Source organism: Myzus persicae, unplaced genomic scaffold (assembly GCF_001856785.1).
Source record: "Myzus persicae strain clone G006 unplaced genomic scaffold, MPER_G0061.0, whole genome shotgun sequence".
In the NCBI taxonomy this organism is placed as follows: Eukaryota; Metazoa; Arthropoda; class Insecta; order Hemiptera; family Aphididae; genus Myzus; species Myzus persicae.
Window position 1 is genome coordinate 141019 of NW_019103963.1, and position 14409 is coordinate 155427.

A 14409-nucleotide genomic window follows, 5' to 3' on the forward strand; every position below is an offset into this window, starting at 1 on the left:
TAATACTAACATGTAATTAATATATTATAATATATACATTTGTAGTTACATAAAACATTTTAGAGGAAGGATATAGAAACTACTTAATAAAAAATCATATAATGAATTATTTATACAATTAATAGGCGTTACGAGCTTCGGATAAATATCCGGCAAAAAGTTTTTTCTAGTATGTAATAAATTAGGGCATACATTAAGTTAGTTTTAATAACTAAAATTATTGAAATAAAACAATGTTTGATTATTAAACATTATCTACAGTACCCCCCCCCCCAAAAAAAAAACACACGGTGCATATCAAAATATATTTTCAATATTTGTTGACATGTTCTTATTTGAAGTCTCGTGCTAGTAATTTTATCAATGTTTCTGAAAAAAGGTAAAGAAAATGCTTTAAGTAATCATAAATTGAATTATTTAAATGTCACATCATTGGTGAAAACACGTACATTACTTTATATTTATTTAACAAAGTATTATTATTACCTCACAGTATATTAATAACAACTTATAATACAGTGAAAACTCTTTACAACGAAAAACTCTATGTAACGTAAACATTACATAATAATGGTTGGTTTGCTATATAACCCATTAGACAATTCATTCTCTATAACGTATTAGTCACTCTCAATAACGAAACAATATTTTATGTTTCATAATACAATTTACGTGTTATCGTATCTATTACATAATATATAAACTATAAAAATAATCGGCAATAATGCCGGCATTTCCAAGAACGATTACATTCTTTCATTATCTACTTTTAATATCGTTATTATCGATATTTAATAGGTACCATGTTCATTTTATTATCGACGTAATGTCTAACATTATTATACACATGACCACAGAAGTGCGCTAACATTCGTTATGGCAAGTAAAAGAAAAGCACTGTGTGTTGATCAAAAAGTCGCTTTAATACGTGCGATTGAAAAAGGTGAAAAAAAAAGTGATGTCGGGAAACGTTTTGGTTTTAGCCCATCTACTGTCGCTACTATCTGGAAGAATAAGGATAAAATATTGCATGCTGAAACAGAAGGAAGTTCTTGTAAAAAAATAAGGAAACCGAAATTTAAAGGCTTGGACCAGGCCATGTTAACGTGGTTCCATAAACAACGTTGTAATAATGTACCTATATCTGGGCCTGTTTTGAAAACTAAAGCTGAACATTTTGCTCAACAACTTGGTATTATAGATTTCAAGGCCTCGGAAGGATGGCTTGGAAAATTTAAACAACGTCACAATATTACCTATGGGAAAATAAGCGGAGAAGCACTAAATGTCGACTTGAATGTTACTAACAGCTGGTTAATTAATGTGTGGCCAAAATTGAATGAAAAGTACACTCCGGATAATATTTTTAATGCTGATGAGACAGGTATTTTTTACAAAATGACCCCAGATAAAACATTAAAATTCAAAGGGGAAAAATGCGTGGGAGGTAAACTTTCTAAAGAACGTATCACTGCCTTTGTAGCAGCCAATATGAGTGGCACTGAAAAAAGAAAGATTATGGTAATAGGCAAATCAAAAAACCCGCGATGTTTTAAAAATATTAAACGGTTGCCAGTCACTTATAAAGCAAATAACTCAGCGTGGATGACATCAATACTTTTTGAAGAAGAAATAAGAAAATGGGATGCAGAATTAAAAGGGCGAAAAGTTTTGTTACTCGTGAATAATTGTCCTGCTCATCCCAATCTATCTAATCTTATGAACATAGAGATGATATTTTTCCCAGCCTCCCAGCTAACACAACTAGTATCTTACAGCCGATGGACCAAAGTGTTATAAAAAGTTTGAAAGGCCACTATAGAAAGAAAATATTAATGGAAATTATCGAATCTGATGGCAATGCCTCTATCAATATGCTTGATGTGGTGAACTTCTTAAGTAAAGCCTGGGAAGAGGTAACAGCAGAAACTATACGGCATTCTTTTCGTAATGCTGGACTTCGAAGTTTTGCCAATGCTGAAGAAGAAACAAAACAATTTGAGAATGTAGATGATACACTGAGTGAGTGGATTACTCAGTTCAATACTCCGCATACTTTGACTCCTAAGGACCTACAAAACTATGTAGAAATAGACGAGAATCTAGTTACAACAATATCGTTAACTGATGAAGAAATCCTAAATGCAGTGACAAAAGGCGAGGAGGAGCAAAAGGAAGATGAAGAGGAAGCACAACCTGACGAAGTCGTAATACCAAGTATTCAACAAGCACTTGATGCGGCTAAATTATTAGAAAAGTACTTATTGTTTCATGAAGATGATCCAAAGTTATACCAAAACATGGGAGAAATTCATAGAAAAATACAAAAACAGTATTGGCAAAATAAAAAAGTCCAAACTAAGATGACAGACTATTTTAAATAAGGTTTAAAATATGTATAGTATAAAAATTAAATTATATTTAATAAGTATGTATAATAATAATAATAATTTAATACAATACGTAAATATATATAAAATAATGTAAAAATAATGATGTGTTTGATATATAATATTACATACCTTTATACATAAATAATTAAAATTTTGTTTTTTTTTAAACCCTTTCTATTACGAAAACTGTCTATAACGAAAGAAATCTCTTGGTCCCTTCAGATTCGTTATAAAGAGTTTTGACTGTACTACCAATACTAAAAATAAAAACTACATTTCAATCTTACCAAAAAATTAACTTTTTAGAGTTTCATACAATTCTGATAATTTATACAAATATCCAAGTACATATTCATTGTCGGAACTAATTAGTTCTTGTGTAGCAGGTTTACTAATAAAATTAGTAGCTCTAAACAAAATTTAAAAAACCATTTATGTAAATTGCAAAGAAAAATGTGTTTTTCACTATGGGTTTAAGAATATTTATATAGACATTTTTATTAAATTAAGTGCAAACTTTCTATCCAGACTTAATTTGACATTTAGAATATAATATAATCTTATGTTACTGCAAAGTGCGAATACAAGACAAATTAATATTTTACTTACAAACGTTGAGCATCATATGGGATTAAGGTATCGCACATAGATACAAGAATCCAAAAGAATTTTTTAAATGGATATTCAATGTAAGGGTTACTTAATGAATCACTCATCGCATATTGAATACCGTGTCGATGAATATTTGTTGATACTAGTCGTTTTCCTATTGGGTCCGTACACTGACATAAGATGCGTGTAATTATAGTAGCTACATCAGTCTAAAATTAAAATTTTAAATACCTATTTTGAAAGTTTTCTACACAGCAATGAATAAACACAAAGTTCATAGCATTAGGTACTTAATTATTATTACAGATAATATAGAATAGAATATATACACAGTGGTTCTTTTTAGACCTTGTAATAAATGTATACACACATGATCACATGGGCGAAACTAGACAATTTTATTAGGAAGGGCCAAATGTGAAAAAATTCTAATTACAAAGTAAGTTTTTTACTAAAATTTTAAATTGTTTTAAGTCAATTTATAATCATTTATGTATAATATATAATACATTATCTTTCAAAATACTTTTAATGAAATATAAGTACCAAAAAAAGGTAATATTTATGTATAAAATTCTTCCATACACATGTACCCCATTGAACTACTCTTAAGCTGCAGTCTGCAGGGTCGATTTTGATGAAATTAGTAGTGTGTTTGAGTGGGTCCCTGAGTGGTTTAAATTCACAATTGGACTCAATAAGTCTGACCCATTAAGGTGTTCAAACAAGGATTTTGTTTATAAATGGTTGCCATTAGTTACTCAGGTAGATTAAGTAAAAGAATGTATCAAATTATCACGTTTATGGTTTTGAATAAAGAAATGTATCTAATCAGAAATATGTGAATTGAATGCATATTTTTAGCTTAAATAGGTACTCAAAAACTACTCAACTAATTTTGTGAAAATTTCAAATTGTTCTTGGGGGCACCAGCAAACTTTATAGAGTAGTTTGAACCACATTTGAAAAAAGTAAGAATAAATTTGAAAGAAAAAACACAACATTTAAATATTAGAAATAAAACCACTTACTAAATCTTTTAATGTGTGGTTTTTGAAGTCTGATTTTTGCGAAATAATATTTTCATACATGTACACTAAGTATAAATTAATTGCATCGCTCAATTGACCTCCGGTTTCTTTTTTGCAAAAGAAATTAAAAACTGGTATAAGTGCATGTTCAATTGATTCCTTTAAAAAATAATTTACCAGTCATGAAAAGTTTGACTAATTTATTAAGATTATAAAATTATAGGGTAACTGTTTAGGTACCTTTTTTACAAACTGCAATAGTGTAATTAAATGATTCACTTCGATAAGACCATCCTGTATAAGTTGTATAAATACTTCTACAAGTCTTAAAGTACTTAAATCAATGTTATATTCTAAAATAAATTTTAAAAAAACCATTCAATAGGTTTAAAATCTTTGTTTCTTAAACCAAGAAATGCATACCACAGTTATTGAGCAAAAAAAATATGAACTCATTTAATCTCTTATTTTGGTCATCGTCAAGTATATAATAAGTTTTATCTATGTTAAATCTAATTCGTAATAAGTCATCAACAATTAAAAATGCCTGAAATCAATGAAAAAAATTACAAAAAGTTATATAAAAATAAAATATAATTTATAAAAAAAATAAAAATATCTTACAGTCTCACAGATGTTTAAAATTTGAGGGTCATATTTACTAGATGCATTTAACATGGCATTTAAAAAAGTAATATATGTATTTTCTACAATAATTTCAGACTGTTCAATAGAAAAATTATTTCGAAAATCTGTTGGTACTTTTAACATTTTTCTTCTGAATACTTCCATAAAAGCACTTAGAGCAAATTCCTAAACAATAATTTGATTTTAAGCCACACATTACATATTGCGTTTATTTCAAATATCGTACTGAAACAATTAAATTGCCTGGTGAGTTATTGTTTAGGTTAGGTATATAATAAGATAAATATTTCAATGGTTCCAAGTCATCAGGTATAAGGTTATATTTTGCTAGAGACCAAATTTTAATTAAAGCATTTTTTTGACTCAATTTGTTTGACGCCTGAAAAATGAATAGTCATTATAATATAATACATAACTTTTCATAGACTTAATTTTAGTTTTAAGTTAATTGCAATAATTTCAAAATTATATGTTATACAAATCTATATACATATTACCTGTTGGTATATGAAAATTATAATATATTTTATTTAAAATAAGATTACATTTTTAGTTGGATTTTCAATGTCAGCTTCTAAAATATTAATATTTGCTTGTGCGATATCTTTAATATATTTCACACACAAGCTTTGATCAGGACCTTTTAAATTTGAAGACATCATATTAATGCATTTAGAAATCATCTCTAAAACAGTAGGAATATTCCAAGTATGATAAAATAAAGATCCTTGTTCTAATATTTCAGGTATTATCTATATTCAAATTAAAAACATACAAAATAACTCTATTTATACATAGTTAGTAAGTTAATAAATAAATATATATATATTGTAAAGTATAATAATACCTTTCTATCTTGAAGTAATTTAAAATCGACAAACTGAAGTAAAATCCATAGCGAAAATGCATGTGTAGGTGTATTACATTCTTTAAGTTGATTTAGTAAATGCAACACAATATAAGTAGTATATTCTGTCTTTTTAATTGCATTAATATGTAACTGAATAGTCTAAAATAAAGTTATATACATCTATTATATTTTATCATGTGATAAATAGTGAAACTTCCATAAAACAAAATATTCTATTTAAACATAATACTTATGAGAACCGAATCAAATTTATTTAATACTATTCAGCAAAATTCTTTAAAATAAAAATTTTTTGTTGTCCATTTGTTGTAATATGGAAGTTTCACTGAACTTGTAAATCTTAAAAAAATTTAATTGTTTATATTAGTACAATAATACAAAAGTGCAACACTTCATCAATTTATTATTTAATAGGAACTAAACAGTCATAGTATTAAAATTTAAAATAGGTAATATAAATTATATAAGAAAATGAATAATTTTAATCAATTTGAACTTTGAAGTTATTTCTACTGTATAATTTATAAAAAAATTCACAATTTACTATCCAAATTAAACAACAGCCAACTTCATATGGTCTATAACAGGGGTGTCCAACCTTTTGTGAAGACTGGGCTACATCATGTAGGTAGAAATTGTTGTGGGCCACATACTTTTTTTTTTAATAATATAATATAATGATTAAATTATATTCCATAATACAACAATACATTTTTTTATAAATTTTACAATAGCAAATAATAAGCAGAAATATTTTTACAAGTATTAATTTTTAATTATCAATACACAGAAAAATATAATTATTTATAATAAAAAAAAGTTTTAGTTTAAAAAAGTTACAAGTCATTAATTTTATTTAATGTGAAATTTGAAATTGCTTTTTTTGTGAAAGTAATGAATTAATATCAGGATCGATTGAAGTTATGGCAATCCTTAAGCAATGGTAAAAATACAGACGTGTGCATCTTGCCGTGTGCCCTTACAGTTTATTTGATGTTTTATATTCTTAAAATAAATTTGTTCTCGTTATATTAATATATTAAATACAATTAATTCATGGTTTTTAAATTGAAGTGAGGGCCGCATCAAAATCTATCACGGGGTGCGGGTTGGACACCCCTGGTCTATAATCTAAAATATACACTTTAAAGTATAACAAAAAAGGTTTAACTTTCAATATATATATATACATATACAGACATTTTATTGTCCATGAAAAAATCTATTTAAATATAATTTTTAATTTATAATATATTAACATCAATTTAAATATTAATAATTAAATACATTTTTACATCATCTGTTTTTAGTTTTTTTTTTGTAACTAGTTGGAAGTTAGGTAATAATTATGAAATAAGTTTGAAAATTAAATCAAATTGAAAGATGTACATTTTTTCAATAAATAATCTAATTAATTATTAATGTTATTACATCTTATATAAATTATCAAATAAAAATCAGTACTTACATCATTTTGGTCTCCCATAAAAGCAATTTTCTGTTCAGGCTTAACACCGGTAATCAACCATTTAATAACATACATAAATAAAGTCATGAAACTATGTTTTTCTGTATCTTTAAGATCGTCTGATGTTAAAAATTGAGATATCAATTTAAAGTCTGTGAGTAAAGGGCATAAATCATTAATAGCATCTACAAAAAATGAGGCTGCAATCAATCTAATCTCCAATGGAACACCTTCCAAAATGACTATAAAAACTTTCAATTGTTCAAATGCATTTGGTTGAAAATTGACCATTTGGTTAACAAAATGTTTTGCAGCAACTCGGGCAATTTTATATTTTTCAGAAAAAACTAATTCTAATGCTATTGACTCAACCTTATTCATGTGATATTCTTCATCCTCTTCATCATCTATACTAAAAATAGTTTAAGAAAATATAATTATTCATCCCTAAAATATTATTTTATTTTAAGAATAAAAACCTTGGTAATATGGAATATAAATTTAATGCTGAAATTACCACTCCATCATTAGTTGATAAAAGTAGGTTAGCTAGAACGGAAACTATTTTTTTTATCAACATCTTTACTTTAGGAATATTACTGTGCATATTTAATAAAATATCATTAGCCATCTGAAAGTAATTTAGAAATATTACAACAAATTTAGGGGTTGATAATATACAATGGCGTGTTGCTTCATTATTAAGAGTTAACTGTATCTATCATAAAAGTACTTTAATGCAATATACTAAGCCTTTCCTTGCCCATTAACACAAGTTATGACTGTAAAGGCAAGTAAAACTTCTGAACGTGGAAAAAACTAATTCAATTTATAGTATTTAGGTTTGAAAAAAATATTAACTAATATTATAAAACCAATACTATTTAATTAATTCATTCAATTATATTAATATGTAATACAATTAATGGATAACTAATTAATAATAAAAAAATATATGTACTTTAAGAGCTGTAGTTTGTACACTTGCACTTTGATCTCCTAGAGCCCAATAAATATACATCCAAAAATCATTTATAAAGTTAATAAAATCAATATTTATCCAAAACGCTAGTTCTAGCAACACTTTTTCTCGTACAATGTAAAAAGTATCTCTGTAAAGTAAAAATCAAATTAATATTTTAAAATACATAAATGATTATAATAAATATGTAAAAGTGAATACATATAAACTCAATTATGAATACATAATGTGGTTAACTTACTTCCATCGTTTTATTAAAAACTCTGTATACAATATTTCAAGATCATTCTGTACCAGTTCTATATTATTTGATTGAACCAAACCAGTAACTATTTTCAAACCTAAATAAATATAATTATTTAAATAAAATATGGTTGTTAGCATATTTGGTCTTACCAAAACTTGTAGCAAGAAGTCTAGGTCCAACAAAATCAGATTGTGATATTCTAATAAGAATATCTCTTAAGAATGTAAAATAATTTTTATTAGCATGATTTTCCAAAAATAAGTAACTGTGATACTGAAAAATTGCAGTAAAAAGTTCTAAGGATTTATGGATCTCTATTGATTTTTTGATTTTTTCAGGAGAAATCAAAGAACCAATTTTTGCCTAAAAAATATAATCAGAATAATATAAAATTATGTTTGTACCTACTTAGAAACTAATAAATAATAGGCAATAGTTTTTAATTATAAATATCATACCAATGTTTCAAAACATTTATTAATTTTTGCAAAGATTAAAACAGAATTAAAGTTAATGAATGCATCTTCACAAACATCGACATCAAAACAATTAATAATAACAGCAAATAACTTGATTGTACCAGTTCTAGGATTTTCTTTAAATGTGTTCACCCAAATATTCACTATTACCTTATAAATTAAAAGTAAAGAAAATGTACAATAAACTGTATCAAAGTAAATTATATGCTTATATGTTGTATTAGAAATATATGCACTGCAAATGATTTCTCAACATTTTTAAAATTTGTATCTTACTTCTATTTCTGTACTGCTAGTAATGTTAGGATCGATTACAGTAAAAAAACTATTTTCAATTGAACCTCTTGTATTTATTGATGATACTGCAAATAAATTGTACTTTATTTACATAAATAATTTGAATTGGAAATACCTAAGTAGGTATTTATTATTGTTAATGTTATGAAAATTAAATATTGATATTAACTTTAATATTGTGTAAAAACTTCAGGGTACCTACAGTATTATATAAAAAACAATAGTACATTTTTATCTTTTTCAAAAAACAGTATAAGTAATAACTAATATTCAAGTATATTTATTTTTTACATAATGATCATTTTGAGTTTTAGAATTATTTTTGCACTTTGTATGCAATGGGCAATAGGTACTTTAAGATGTATTACAATTAAAATAGTTATACTTGTTTGAACTTACTACTAGAAGACAATGTTAAACTGGACGAAGGCAAACTACTGTTGGCACTTGATGATAGATTAGTTTCATTGCGTTCAGAACCCATCGCAATTGTCAGGTTTAATAAAACGTCTAAAATACAAATGTTTCTTACTTAAAACTTAAACAGAATACATAATACCATTGAGTATACATTGTTTATTTTTATATACTCAATGAGTTAAGGCGCTATTACACTGTGTCCGTATTCCGAGTAATAGTATGATCCGTATTAAGAATTTTGTTGTTATTCACCAAATTAGATAATGTTGTTTAGGTAATTTTCCATTTATCATTTTACTAGTTATTAATAACCACCTAACTAAGAGTGACATAACTTAAGAGTGAAATAGTTATCAACTATTTGCTATTTGGTAGGTATATATTGAGGTGAAGGGTAAACCACACAGTTTACGCGGAATACGGAGGTACCTAGTGAATTATAGAGACTTTGGCCTTTATAACAAAAAACAATTATGCGATATTCTATAAATCGTAAGTCCATATTATAGCGCATAATATTATACAGAGTATATACGTACCATGCGTACCGAGTAGGTACGATTTACAAATTAACGACACAACTCAAGAGTTCACGACACGAGTCACGAGCCCACGACACGGACCACAAAACCGTAGAATATAGTTATTATTAATTATGTTCAAATGTTCAATGACGCCAATGACAGTAGGTATGACAATTGATGGTTGAAAAAAGTAAAAACGCAAGTCGTGAAGACGAAAAAGTGAACTGTGAAGACATAATAATAATAAATACACAGCTATTAGCTATGACTATATTAGTAAACAGTAGATAATAATATGTAAGTTACCAACTGTTTATAGTCAGAGTTTACACTCGGTGGTCAGTACCACCACCACGGCTAGGATTTAAAATAATTGAATCATAAAAATACGTAACTCTGCAGACTGCAGTAGGCTGTAGGTATAGTAAGTACCTACTACCTACTTACCTACTCAGAACAGTCAGTGGGTAGGTATTTTATTATTCTATATTTTATTTTTCTATAAATTATATAAGTTTAAATGTATAATACACCAATACAATATTAATTCCTACTCCAATTAAAGTTTCTTCTTGAAGGTGGTTTTTAAAATTTGTTTAAAATTGCTCTCCCATACCAGGGAGGTATAGGGGCCTCCCTAACTAAACGCTGCCGCTATTTATTGTATTACTCTAAGCTTTCGTGTATACAATCAAGAATCAAGATGGTTATCGGACACAAAGGCCGATTCGTTGTGAATATAGACCGGGAGAGGCTCGATCAGTCGACTCACTTTTCAATTCTAATAAGCCCGACTTAATAATCACAAAATTCATGTTATAGACTAGAGTCTTAACACATCAGATGTTGTGTCCACATCCGTCAAAAATATCGTCGACATAGATTTGGTGCATTTGATTCAAAATTATAGTAGTCGTCCAATAATGCAGCAAGAATGCCTTGACCAGCTCAGCTCATCGACAGGCGTCTCGCGTCTCCATTGAAATTTAAAACAAGATAATTCTTTACAGTTTACATGAAAAGGTCAATGATCTCCATCACGCATTTGGAGATCAAACTGTTTGTAACAAACGGAAACCGCCTGGCACCTTTGACGCATCGTAAAGCCCACGTTGTCAGGTCGGGTGAATAATCTCTAGCATTATCAGTATGTCTAATACAGACTCGTCTTCAGATTTGAATTGGGTCTGTAACAAGTCTAAATTAACGGCAAAGACGGAATACTCCGAATTCGAATAAGCCAAACTAGAAACGCCAGTGACACGTACCTTATGACGGCTTATGTCATAGTGTGGATAGCCCTAATTTGAGAAACCACGGCAGAAGGTACGCCTTAACTTGGCACGCGTCACCAAACGCGTAATGCGGTCAATTTCTTTGTCATCGACCACGGCGGTGGACGAGGTACCAACGTTCCTATAAGTAGACTACGGCCGAACAGCACGACAGACGAAAGCGAAACGACACGGTATAGCGACCTGTATAAAATGTAGGTACTAACTATTTATGTTGTTGATAAAATGATAACTATAATAAGATCTCCGGCTAATGACTGAGGCTTGGTGCTTCAATAATGTTAACTCAGCATTTAACTACCTACTAATGACTGTTCATACCGCTTACGATAAAGTGTGCACCAAACACTACGCTGGCTGAACCTCCCTCCCCCAGGAGCTGAGGTTCCTAACCAAAAGTCAGAAATATAATATACTGATAAAACCCAACCACCGTTTTATTCCACAACTGACAAAGCGACCAACAGGGTCCATGGTGGGACAGAAGAACGACGACAAGGGCTCAGGCCTTAGGTGCTCTATGGCGAAACCACAATGGCCGAGAACACTATTTATAGAACGATATAGTCGTAACCAAGGTGAATATACACATATATATATATATATTGGTCGTTACTGAGGTGGGGGACTTCTAGAAGCATCAAAGTTGGTCCCACCTCACCAATATCGGTTACCAAACTCGGAGGGTGTGAAAATGGATCCATATGTACGAATAGAAATATCTAAATCAAAATTAGAACGAGGAGTTTTCGAATAATTTAACATTGTGTACTAAGGTGTAAAATTTAAATAACTGAGAAATTACTATTTCGAATTTTGAACTATATAGGTCGGTGAAAGTACACTAAACCTTTTAAAATAATTTAAAACTTAATACATTAGATTAAAAAGTGGGTGGTCTCTTATTGGTAAAGCACATTACACTCTTTAGGTAGTATGACAAATCTCAAAATTTTGATATAATGCAGTCTTAAAGTATATTTCAATTCATTTTTAAAAGGAGAAAACGGCGGGGATGAGTATGCATGGTACATTAATTTAAGTGAACAACTACTAAACTGGGTACGATGCGAGATGTGATGAATAGTTATGTTATGGGCTTCGTTCAAGACAAATTAAGAATAAACGTATAAAACCCATAATTTTTATACGGCGCATCAATATACAATCATTCTATCACTCCAGTGTTGTATTAGACAGTTACAGACTATTAAACTGTAACATACATTAAAACATAATACTTCAATATTTTTTATTGAGTACATATTCTTATTATTTTTTGTTATTGAGTCAACCATGCTTTAACATCTAAGTTCATTTACCTCTAATAGTTTAATAGTTACATATTGAATTTAATACTATGGGAATACATTATATTGAACAGCTGAGGGAGTTTGTGGGATATAGTATTATTATTTTTTAACAGTTATGTTATGATAATGTTATCACACCTACGTTTGTGAAGGATTATAGATATTTTTTGTAGTTTACATCGCGAAGTACTTGTTGCATCGTTGATGGGTTTCTGAGAATTTGTCTGGAGGTGTTGAATTTGGGGCATTCTAGTGTGATGTGTTGGATCATGGATGGTCAGTTGTTTGTCATTGGCCATTGCAGGGTTCGCAGATCGAGATATTATTACTTATTATGTATTAATTTAATACTACTTTATATTAAATATTATTATGTAATAATTATTATAATAATATTATTATGGTTGTCATTAGATATTCAAACGTAAATAACGATTTTTGTTATTTTGTTTATTATTTAAAGAATATTAATATAAGAAATTTGAAACATTGCACTAGGTATTACTTAAATAATAATTGTCTATTCTATTACGATAAAAATGTAAAAACACTTAGACTATAATTTCAATCTATATTTATAGGCATTACAATTGTTTTTGAGAGATATGCTTTTGGGCAGGGTACCAAAATAGTACCTTTATTTTTTTCTAACCAATTTTTATAAAACTCTGTCTATTGCTATAGAAACACAAATAAACAATACAATTAATTAATTACCTACGTAATTAATTATATTCCTAACAAATGTATCATGCCACTTGCACTATACCAAAAAACCTTTCTATTTCTGATTCCTTAGTTTCCCTTGTAGAGAAAACATATGTAGTAAAATGCTACTTATAATACATAGGTACAAAGTATGAACGACATTTTATCTATAATTTTTGATAATAAAATGTTCTGTTGTCATAAAGTTTGATAATGTAATAATAGGTTCATTATAAGTTTTACTTTTAGTAATTTAAGAATATTAAAAATACATTAACAAATTTTTTCTATAAGAGTTTGAATTTATAATATTTGAAGATATCTAGACAAAAAATAATGATCAATTATATTGTTGTAAATTGTAATCCCAGAAATATTAATCACAGAGACATCGTTTCAACGACTTGAATTTATGTTTCTAAAATTGGTCGGTAAAACTGGTCGGTGAACGACAAATGCATTATTATTTATTTATCAATTAATTGTTACTTGTTAGTTGTTAGGTTCCTACAAAGAACCAACTTTTATTCTATCGGTGATCGATCGTTTGTGATAAATAGGGACGAATTTTATCGGTAGCTGACTAAACACGTACTGAAAATTCGTTGGTTTAAACCAATGTAAATCAGGTGCGGGAAAATGAAGCATGTAAATAATATGGTGCAAACATCACGGTGCGTTTTTATTTCACACCGGTTTGAGCGATTGCATTTCTAGGTCGTGTGGCCCAACTTCAACTTCCCTGTTAAAGTTAACTAACTGTTAGTGGTTATTTATACATAAGTTCTTGTTTATTTTTTTTAAATAATTAAATCATACTTAATATTGTAAATACATTATTTTTACAACATTTCTTTACTAAAATTCTAGAAATCCCGACGTGTGTTATGTATATTATATACCTATTTATATTTAATTACTATTAATACAATGTTTATTGTTCATTATTATGCGTTTTAAATATTAATAAAAAAAAAAAAAATGAAAACGTAAATAATAGAGAAAGAATATGGTGTCCGATGTCGTGACGTGACCGATACGGTTTGCTTAAAATTATACGTAGGTATTTACTCAACTCATCTAAAGTGGCTTCTTTAAACCAGTCTTTCACGTCTGTAAAT

The 14409-nt window shown here is 28.3% G+C and overlaps 2 protein-coding genes across 2 annotated transcripts; one reads left to right on the plus strand and one right to left on the minus strand.

Moving 5' to 3' along the window:
* Positions 1-33: 33 nt before the first annotated feature.
* Positions 34-10247, minus strand: LOC111036968. The gene is made up of 19 exons (XM_022319299.1): positions 9988-10247; positions 9428-9538; positions 9008-9093; positions 8711-8881; positions 8402-8615; positions 8247-8346; positions 7985-8135; positions 7503-7654; positions 7024-7435; positions 5532-5693; positions 5230-5436; positions 4911-5063; positions 4661-4849; positions 4460-4583; positions 4277-4389; positions 4037-4195; positions 3003-3214; positions 2681-2802; positions 34-369 (listed from the first exon to the last, which is right to left on the minus strand). The coding sequence occupies exons 2-18, from the start codon at positions 9510-9512 to the stop codon at positions 2688-2690; spliced, it is 2805 nt and encodes a 934-aa protein (XP_022174991.1). The 5' UTR covers positions 9513-9538; positions 9988-10247; the 3' UTR covers positions 34-369; positions 2681-2687.
* LOC111036976 (tigger transposable element-derived protein 4-like) lies at positions 877-1800 on the plus strand. Its single transcript, XM_022319312.1, has one exon. It carries the CDS (start codon positions 877-879, stop codon positions 1798-1800), a length of 924 nt encoding a protein of 307 aa, XP_022175004.1.
* Positions 10248-14409: the final 4162 nt, after the last annotated feature.